Source organism: Trichomycterus rosablanca, chromosome 6, assembly GCF_030014385.1.
Source record: "Trichomycterus rosablanca isolate fTriRos1 chromosome 6, fTriRos1.hap1, whole genome shotgun sequence".
NCBI classification, from domain to species: Eukaryota; Metazoa; Chordata; class Actinopteri; order Siluriformes; family Trichomycteridae; genus Trichomycterus; species Trichomycterus rosablanca.
In genome coordinates this window covers 25115614-25126722 of record NC_085993.1, presented here as the reverse complement: position 1 = coordinate 25126722, position 11109 = coordinate 25115614, and the positions used below count along the sequence as shown (strand labels likewise).

General features: G+C 36.3%; 1 protein-coding gene across 1 annotated transcript; it reads left to right on the top strand.

Annotated features, from left to right (window-relative positions):
- The first annotated feature begins 1888 nt into the window (after positions 1 to 1888).
- Positions 1889 to 4956, top strand: cldn10a (claudin 10a). The gene is made up of 5 exons (XM_062996765.1): positions 1889 to 2108; positions 2535 to 2696; positions 4456 to 4537; positions 4625 to 4729; positions 4833 to 4956. The coding sequence occupies exons 1-5, from the start codon at positions 1889 to 1891 to the stop codon at positions 4954 to 4956; spliced, it is 693 nt and encodes a 230-aa protein (XP_062852835.1).
- Positions 4957 to 11109: the final 6153 nt, after the last annotated feature.

The window sequence follows — 11109 nt, the reverse complement described above, 5'->3', positions numbered from 1 at the left end:
TGGACCAAAGAGTTTTAAGATGGAATTCAATTCAGAGGATGAAATCAGCTTAAATCTTGATTGTAGAAAACCTTAATTAATCTCAGACTAAAGTGTATTAATTTGTTTGAGAGCAGCAGGAGATATTTGACATCACCTCGCAGTGCATCAATTAAATGGAGGAATGCACTTGAATTACACATCAAACATGAGATGAGACAACTGTTATGACTGTGGTTTTTCATAAAAAAAATACTCTAATGTGGTTTTTATAAGTTTAAATGTTTGTAAGCTATTTACATCAAGACTTCCAAAAGGCTATCTAGTTACCAAATTAAGGAAGTTATCCTCAGATTTACAGTAACATATCCACTTAGTTGGTGTAAGCGGTCGGCACGGGGACTCTGTGGGTAGCCTCACAGCAAGAAGGTCCTGAGTTCGATTCCCAGGTGGGGTGGTCTGGGTCCTTTTTGTGTGGATTTGCATGTTCTTCTATAATAACTAAACCAAAAACAAGAAATTATTAATTTCCCCATTTTTTAGTAATGATTTTTGAAATTTGAATAAGTACACAACATGTATCTGTGTTTTACAGGGAGTTTGAACATAAGATTTGGGTTACATTTTCAAATGTTAGTAACATAAAATGCAATTACAATAACATTTTATTGACTGAGTGCAAAAAGTATACAGAAATTTGGAAAATGTCAAGTTTGTTTGTTTATTGGGATTTTAACGTCATGTTTTATACTTTGATTACATTCATGACAAAAACGGTAGTTACTGGTTACACAAGATTCATCAGTTAACAAGTTTTAATGTCAAACACAGTCATCAACAATTTTGTATCTTCAATTTACCTCACTTGCATGTCTTTGAACTGTGAGAGGAAACCAGAGCACCCAGAGGAAACCCACGCAGAAGCAGGGAGAACATGCAAACTCCTCACAGAAAGGACCTGGACCGCCCCACCTGGGGATCAAACCCAGGACCTTAAAAATGTCTAGTACATAGAAATAGGAACAACAAAGTAACATAAAAGTTATCCTAGATGTTTAAGAAGAAAGATCTGTAGACCTAAAGTTAAAAAAATACTGGGCAGTTTGCAATGGAGGTAAAAGCTAATTTTCCTTGTAATAACTCTGATAACCACTGATGTTGCAGAAACTCATCTTATGAACATGCATAGATCTCATAAAGAGACATGTCTAGTACCCTGAATTAAAAGTTCTTAGTTACTGAGAGTTGTTGCCCAGATTGCCCAATAAGTGTTGTTTAGTGTTTATTATGCTATTTTACTTTTTTTTTTTTCTTGCTGCTACAATAAGTGTGCTCAGTGCCAGGTGGGCAGCAGTGTTGTGGTCTTTAATTACTCCCTTTTTATGCATTACTGTTTGTATAACACATTTTTACAATAAACAATATTTACAATAAACAGTGTAAATATTTTGCAGTAAAGCAGTGCATGTTTCAAAGTTTTGTATAGCTCCAAATTTTCTTCTGCCAAATATCTTTGAGCTACTTTTATCTGTACATTATTTTTTTCAATAGTTTGGGCCTTCTAATAACATCCACCTCTGATGTACTCATGTTGTCCTCTAATTCTTTAGCTATCCTTCTTAAATCATTCTTGCAGAGTGATGTGTGTGTGTGCGTGCATCACCGTGTGGTGACATGGATGATTAAGTGGATAAAAAGGGCAGTTGTTGAAAAGATCTGTGGACAAAGCCGTCCCTGTTATATATAAAGCAACAAGAGGAAGACCACGCACTAGACAACACAATAACACAAGATACCATAAGACCCCTTGCAAAACCATCTAAAGATCTCTATTTAGTTTTGACCAGCATTCATCAAATCACATATCTAGGTCTACTAGGTTTAAATGATCTGACTTTGTATTAATAAAATGGGTAAAATGGTAATAGAAATTATCGCTTTGTTGCTTAGCATATCAGGCTGGGTTTTAATCTCCTCGACACTTCCTACTGACTACTGGAAAGTGTCCTCTGTAGATGGAACTGTAATTACCACAGCAACATTCTGGTCCAATCTCTGGAAGACATGTGTCACAGATTCCACTGGAGTCTCCAACTGCAAAGACTTCCCTTCTATGCTGGCATTGGATGGTTTGTATTTTTTTTTTTTACTGCTTTTTAAAAATGCTTTGTAAAATGATTTGTAGTGTAGTAATTCATTCAAACTAAAATGATTTTTAAGATGTGTGTTAATGTAATTATGTGGTAAAATCTTAGCCTTGCATTGTTTTAAACTTTTAAAAAAGCACACATTTGTCATTTAAACAAGCAGCAAGATATTATACAGCAATGATGTGCTTTTGGCTTGAGTAATGTATAATCACTGCAAAGTACCCATAGCCAAAAAGGTTAGTAAGTGATTTAAAAAAGAAAACTATTTCAAGTCTTTCAAGGTTTTAACTGCCAAAATGAATTAAAAATCATTAATAAAACACTAACATTATATTTATGTTAGATCTAGCCTAAACATTTAAAATATTTGACTTTAACATAACACCTTAAACTTTATTTGTGCAGCTTATATCCAGGTGTGTCGTGGACTGATGATCTCTGCAGTGTGTCTGGGTTTCTTTGGGGCTATCATGGCTCTAGTCGGAATGAAATGCACAAAGATTGGAGGCTCTGAGTCCACCAAGGCAAAGATAACAAGTGTATCGGGACTGCATTTTATTCTTAGTGGTGATTATATTGACTTGTCTACCACCTTTGTACTTATCTGCTATTTACTATGATTTTTTAATAGAACTGCTGTTATAGAAGACCTATAGCTTAAAAGCCAGATTTTACATGTCTCAATAATAAACTCTTAACCAATCTGAAAATAATACAAATAACCTTTATAAATATAACCTTTATATACCCTATAAATGCCCAGTAATACCAAAAGATTAGCAAAAGAAAGAAAAAAATCACTACTGTAGATGTTGAATAAGGTTTCTTCTCATTGCTGCTGCGATGCAATTCCAAGGACTGGCAGAGGAGCTGACACAATTGGTGATGGATTTACGTAGAGCATAGCATGACTATCCATACACAATATGGTTTTCTGTAGGAACCTGGCACTGGTTGGTAAAAAGAAGCAGCTGGTGACTGCAAACATGTTTAAGGGGGTACATGCTGTAGCAATTAGCAGAGGAAGTAGAATAGGAAATTTGAAACAATTACAATGGGACTAAAATGTGAAAATAAATTAATTAAATGCAAAAAATAATAAAGAACAATTAACCATTTGAAAAATTAGAAAACTTAGCTTTAATTGTTTTGCTTAAATAAAAGACAGTTGATTTACAAATCACTGCTTTTGCTTTAATTAAACATATTGTTTACATATGGTTTCTTTTAGCTTGTTTTTGATCCTTACTCCAGTTCCCCTGGTAAATTATTATGTGCCAAAATATGGGCTGAATGGGCTAAAACACTGGTGTAAGGCAGAAATACACCCTCAATATCATCATCAATTTGTCACAAGGCTAAATGCAATGTAAAGCAGCCAATGCACCTTAATGTTTGGGTGGTGAGTGGAAACTTTATTATAGAGAGGAAACCCATGCAGAAACAACATATCAAAATTCTCTGACAGTGATTAAAAGCAAGAACCTACCCCAGGTCCTTCAAATGGAATGTTACCATTGTAATTAAATGTATTTAACCACTATTGCAAATTAGGTTAATTAACAAAATTTACAAACTTTCAGATGTTTGCAATGAACTAATCAAACAAAAACAATTTAAATAACAAGTGGATTATACAAAATGTCTCTTTTAATGGCTACTGCAGTTTCAGAACTATTTCATTCATTTATGACAAGTGTCTTTAGTACTTAATAAACCACTCTTTTGCTGATATGACCTGCTGCAAACATGCTGCATAGCCAGACACCAGCTTCTGGCAGCATTCCTGAGAAATCTTAGCCCATTCTCCATGGCCATCAGTGCACTAATATTCTTGTTTTTGCGTCCTGCAACTACATTCTTTAAAGACTTTTGATCCAACCCAGAATCTTCCAGAACTTCTTCTGAAACCAGTCCTTGGTAGACTTTGAGGTATGCTTGGTATCACTGTCCTGGTACTGCATCAGGTGTGCTTGAGACAACACCTTACTTGCAAATGTTTGCTCTTTTTGAAAATAAATTTTATTCAGGGCATTTAATAATTCTAAGGCTGCATTAGTCATTGAAATTGGTATTTTATGTTGAATTTGGAGTAACCTCCAATATTATTACTATTATTAGTTGTGTTAAGTTATTTAAATTGTTCAGGTTTGGTTTATTGCAAAAAGCTGAAAGTTTTAATTTGCAATAGGGGGTTGCAACTGTATTTACAGCTGTAATTGGTAGCTGTACGCTCATTGTATTATCTAGTATTTGTTGCCACCCTAACCTTATTAATATTAGAACCCCCCCCTCTCTCTCTCACGTATCCTCTCCCCTACTGCAGGTGTCTGTTCACTGACAACATGTTCAATATATGCACACAGAATAACCTCAGAGTTTTTTGACCCTTTATTTGTGGCACAAAAGTAAGTGACTGCATTACTAAACATCATTAAATAAAATAAACCATAAATTAGACTTGTATTATGCATGTTTTTTACATTTCTATTTAGGTTTGAGCTGGGGGCTGCACTTTTTATTGGCTGGGCAGGATCTGTGCTTTGCATTCTGGGAGGTAGTATTTTCTGCCTTTTAATGATAGAAGGCTTTAGCATGCGGTATGAACTCATTTATGTTTTATAGCATAAATATTAACAAATATTAAGTAGTTTTGTCCTATGGTTTTTAACATATTATCTCCTGATCTCTGTTCTTTCAAAGGGAATATAATGGCTCCACCTTTTTCATGTCATCTCAAAATAAAAATGTCAGCAGTCCTAAAAGTACAAATGGAGAAGATCAGGGATACTCAGCCCGGCAGTTTGGAAGGAATGCCTATGTGTGATGCACAGCTAATGAAATCAGAGGCACTATGGGTCTTAACTTCTGAACTGATGACAGACGATTACTTTGGTGGTTCCTGTTACAGCTCTCTAAGTCTAGGACATGCCGCTTAGATACGGAAATTAAATCGGAAGTCAAGACCCAACATCAGTCTTCACTTTCTCATCAGTGGAAACTTTAGACATTGACCTTTGTTTTTCTTAACATTTCTGGTAAGTTCCAGAGTTTTGCTGTGCTGGAAGCGTGGGCCAAAGAATCTTTGTTCTTGCTGAGTGTTTTCTTGTTGGTTCATTTAGTTCTAATCTGACATTATTGTAATATTTAGTTACATAGTTTAGTAAGGCACCATGTTATTTCTACATATGATAACCAGAAATAATCTTTTGTTTGTTTAAAAAGATAAAAATACACAAAGAAACAAACACTAAAATAAAATATGTATTTCTTAAAAACCTATTGTCAGTAAATGTTGCATAAATTATCTTTCAAAATTCAAAAACATAGACAGTATACACCAGTGAGACTAAACATAAGGACCACCCACCTAATATTCTGTATACATCATAGGCAGATAAGCCCAAACTGCTGCCACAAGGCAGACTGGGTCTATGTATCCATGTTGTTTACGCCACATTCAAACCCAACCATCTGCATAGCAGAAGTCAAGATTTATCAAGGAAGCATTTTACTTTACCTGTTCAGTTAAGTTAGCCTATGCCCAGTTCAGTTATAATTTTCTATTCTTGGCTGCCAGAAATTAAATCCTATTTGGTTTTCTGCTGTTGTAGCACACCTGGCTCATGTAATTGTTGACTACTGCAGGACTGCAGCTTAGAGAATGTTATTTGTTTAAATGTATGAATGAATGTCCAATGAGGACAGTGAGTTTATATCAGACTTCTTGTATTTTGTAATGTTAAACTGTATTTGTCTAAATATATTTATACATTTTATACAACTGTTGTTCTCTTTTGGAATTGCTGTTTTTATCAGTGCAGCCATATCCCTCAGCTAGTTATAGACCATTATATTTGATGTAATGAGGCAACTGTGTGAAAGAAAATCAGGGGAGTTATTTATTTAATATCATGTAATTTCAATAAAATGCTTGAAATAATTTTAATAATTGTAATCTATTATTTGTGTATTAAATTCTAGAAAAAAATCATATATTAAGTTCTCATTGATAGGAGTATCCTTACATTTTGGGTTTGTAATGAATAAATGATTCAGATTACATTTAAAAGAGTTTAATTTTAACAGTTCGGTTTTATATTGATGTGTTAAGTTCAAATTTCATCTAATTCTTACTGATGAACCTTAGTAAACTTAAGTAAAATTTGGTACAAAAGATAATGGATTATAATCAGAATGTGTAAATACAGTGGGCTGGAATGACTTCCTGTAGCAGTCCCTATTACAGTGGAGTTGGAGAAGCCTCTCACTGAAGGCACTTTACTGTTTAACCAGTAGATTGTGCAAGGGGTGTGAGGTGTTGTCCATTATGTGTAGCATGTTGTGCAATATTCTGTGTTCAACAACTAGTTCTAGGGGCTCCAAAGCAAAACTCTAATAAAAAAACTTCGTTGTTATTTAGCCTCTGTTTGTGCATGTTTTTTTACCTCCCATCCAACACTCCCCTCCCATTTCTCCTCTAAACCATTTGCCATATCCACCCCAAAAATATGGACCCAGATTTGCAAAATCAATTTCAATTCTTATATGTAAGAACCACCTTTTCAAGCCTGCAGTTTTAGAGTCTAGATTCATGATTTAAGAATAAATTGGTATTAGCACTTTTAGAGATCTTTATGAAAATGCTTTCTGTACTTTTGCCACAATGAGATTTCTTCTTCTTCTCAAAACAGATATGTTTCGCTTATTTCAAGTTTGCCACTGGACGGAATCCCTTTTCCCATGTTGTCCTCCAACCTTTCCCTGGGAAGTCAAGTCAAATTTATTTGTAAAGTGCTTTTTACAATGGACATTGTCTCAAAGCAACTTTACAGAATCCAGAACCGACAGACCAAAAACCCCTGTTGAGCAAGCCAAGGGCGACAGTGGAAAAACTCCCTTAAAATTACACGAAGGAACTTTGAGGTAACCAGACTCAGCAGGGACCCATTCTCCTTGGGTGGCCTGGAAAATAATTTTAATTAACAGGATTTACACAAATCATACTTACACAGAAAAAAAACAATAACATTAAACTGCCCAGACCCCCCAAGCCACACACCCCTAGTTTGGAAAGACTAATCAAAAGCCTGTTTTCAATCTGGACTTAAGTATTGAGACTTAAATCCCGAACAGAGGCAGGGAGATTATTACAAAGTTGTGGAGCTTTGTAAGAAAATACTCTTCCACCAGCTGTGATCGTTTTAATTCTAGGAACTATAAGTAACCCTGCACCTTGTGAATGAAGTAAACGTGCTGGGTTGTAGTGATCAATAAGTTCACTCAGATACTGTGATGCCAGACCATGTAGCGCTGTATAAGTTAGTAAACGTATTTTGTAATTAATTCAGAATTTAATCGGCAGCCAGTGTAGAGATGATAAAACAGGACTGATATGATCAAACTTTCTAGTCCTAGTTAGCACTCACGTTGCTGCATTTTGAACCAACTGGAATTTTTTTATGGATCTACCAGAACATCCAGTGAGTAGAGCATGAAGTGAAGTGAAAACAGCGTTTATTTAGGGGTTACATATCTGTACACACCCTTAGCCTAATACTTGGTTGATGCACCTTTGGCAGCAATTACAGCTTCAAGGCATCTTGGGAAAGAAGCTATGAGCTTGGCACACTTGTTTCTGGACATTTTTGCCCATTCCTCTTGGCATATCCTTGCAAGCTCCATCAGGTTGGATGGGAAGTGTCAGTACACAGCCATTTTCAGCTCCTTCCACAATGCCTGGTTTCCTCCAGGTGTGACACTTGGTATGTAGGCCAAAAAGTTCAATTTTGGTTTCATCAGACCAGAGAATCTTGTTTCTCATGGTTTGAGAGTCCTCTAGGTGCCTTTTGGCTCCAAGCTGTCATGTGCCTTTTACTAAGGAGTGGCTTCCGTCTGGCCACTCTACCATAAAGGTGTGATCTGTGGAGTCCTGCCTGGATGGTTGATCTTCTGATCTGCTCACCTCCCTGAATAATAGAGGTCCCAATACTGACCCCTGTGGAACACCATACTTTACTTTTGTAGTTTTCGAGCATTACTAATTTACATAGACAAATTGAGAGCGGTCAGTCAGATAAGATTTAAACCAATGAGTGAGAGTACTTTAACACCTACTGTATTTTCTAGCTTATCCAGTAAAATGTTATGATCGACAGTATCAAACGCTGCACTAAGATCTAATAGAACAAGAAAAGAGACGCATCCATTATCAGAGGACATTAATAAATCATTAACTACCCTAATTAATGCAGTTTCGGTACTATGGTTGGGTCTAAATCCTGATTGAAATTTTTCATGATTACTGTTTTCATGCAAATAAGAACATAAATGTTTATAAACTGCTTTTTCTAGAATCTTGGAGACAAAAGAAAGGTTTGAAATTGGCCTATAATTAGACAGAACGTGTGGATCAAGATTAGGTTTTTTAATGAGGGGTTTAATAACAGCGCATTTGAACAATTTGGGCACAAATCCAGGGCTAAGGGATGTATTTATTAAAATAAGCAGGGGCTCTACAATGGCTGAGAGTAAATCTTTAAGTAAACGAGTTGGAACAGGGTCAAGTATACATGACGATGACTTTGAAGGAATTTAGTTGGATTGACACACTTTGACTTTAACGAATTAACGAATTTGTCTCAGAAATGAAGGTTGGGACAGTATGGAAAATGCAAATAAAATAAATAGCTGATATAACCACATGGGCAAGGGATTACTTTGGCAAACCTTTGTCAGGCACTACAATACAGAGTTACATGCACAAATGCCACTTAAAACTTTACTGTGCAAAAAAGAAGCTTTTTGTTAACCATGTCCAGAAGTTGCGTCTACTTCTCTGGGCTTGGAGGCATCTAGGATGGACCATCACACAGTGGAAACGTGTATTGTGGTCAGATGAATCAGCATTCCAGGTCTTTTTTGGAAAAAAATGGATGCCGTGTGCTCCGGACCAAAGACAAAAAGGACCATCCAGACTGTTATCAGCAGACCTGTCCCCAGTAGAGAATGTGTGGAAAATTTTGAAATGAAAAATGTGACAACAATGACCCCGTACTGTTGCACATCTTAAGACGTGTTTGCAGGAAAAATGGGACAAAATAAAACCTGAAACACTAAATTGCTTGGTATCCTCGGTGCCAAAACATCTTTTAAGTGTGGGGAAAAGGAATGGCAACATTACAAAGTGGTAAATGCTTTACTGTTCCTTTGCTTTACAATGCTTTACAACTTTTTCCGGAATGTGTTGCAGGCCTAAAATGCAGGAATGGATGTTTATTAATAAATGAAATGAAGTTTACCAGACAAAACATGAAATATCTCAGGTTTATACTGTCTGCAATTAAATAAAAGTCAAAGTGAATGTAAGAAACTCTGTGTTTTTTATTATTTGCATTTTCCATGCTGTCCCAACTTTTTCTGATTTGGGGTTGTATATTACAAATAGCTGTATGACATTTCCTTTGAATAAACTGTTGTCTTCAAAATCATTTAAATTAGTTTTTAAATATTACAGTAATAATTGAATAATATTCAATTATATTATAAATTATATATATGTATACATATTTATACAATTTATTTAATATATACAATTTATTTAGGCTCCCTGACCATCAGTAATGGCGGCTGTGATGTTTTCATCCTGACCATCCTTTTCCTCAGCTACATCTGCTTCCCCATTAGGCTGAACAATATCACCTGCTCTCAAACAGAGTAACACAGGCAGCAATCAACTCAGGCACAAAACTTGGGTGGACGTCAAGGGCATGTAGGAAGTTGGACCTGTTCTTCAGCATCCCAAAAGCATGTTTTATTGTAGAATGTGCTTTTGCGTGATGTCTGTTGAAGGCTACATGCTCCTTGCCTTTTATATGCTTTTAAAAGGTGTTATGAGGGCAATGGGATTAGGAAGCCAAGGATTAGGTAGCCTCTTGGTGGAAATGTGGCCTGCTGGTTAAGATTACTTTGGCTAACCACCCTTGCATCATGTACTGACCCAGAAAAGCCTATTAAAACATCCAAAAATTTTCCTTGGTGGTCACACACAGCTTGTAGGGGTGTAGATGGGTAGAGCCTCCGGTTCATGTAACAGTGCGCATAAGGTTCCTCTGGAGGAACATCTATGCAACATTTATGGTGCCAACTACGGAACGGAAAGCTGCATGATTTTCCAGGTTTACAAATCCTTTAGTTATTCTCAGCTATTTGTCCTGTTTTGCAACACACCAGCTAAATAAAAAAAAAAAAAACCTCAGTGGTTGACCCCCAGCCATGAGTGCTGTCGAGATGGACCAGCTGGAAGAGCGATTTCAGGAATTCCCTGTTAAGGCTGAAGTCAGACTTTGTATCCTATGTGTTTTCTGACAGCAGCACATTTAATTTCATGCAGGGAATTTAATTTCATACACTGATTCTCTAAAGCAAAATAATTAAAACAGCTACAAATGTGGCAAGTGCACCGTTTAAAGTGCTATAACAATAAAAGTGCTAAAAAACTCAGGACTCGCTGAGGTAAAACTGTGGCAGTGGGCGGGAACACTGCCTAATCACTGCCTATGTAGTGCATTTAAAAAAAAATCTGCCTTATAAGTTCGATGTCTTATTAGAATCCTCTCTACTTAGGCAGAGTACTAGGTTTTCAGACCCAATGCAAGTTATGGGACCAGAACACATTAGTTGGGACCAGAGTTGGGACCAGAGTGCCCAAAAACTTTCTCCATTCCAGATGTCCGAGGTAGCTAAGGGTCCTCAGATGTATTCTCTCCCCTGCCTGGACACACAGACTTCATATAACACCACACAGAAATGGTTTCAGGTTTAGTGGTACACACTCCACTCTACTGGCTATCTGAACACAAAAGTGGTTTAGAAAAAGTTAGGAAACTGATCAAAGTAAAAATTGAAATCACAGACTGATTCAAGTTGTGTGAATTTCTTTATGGCAATTTAATAATGTGACTAAGTAAGGTGTATGGCC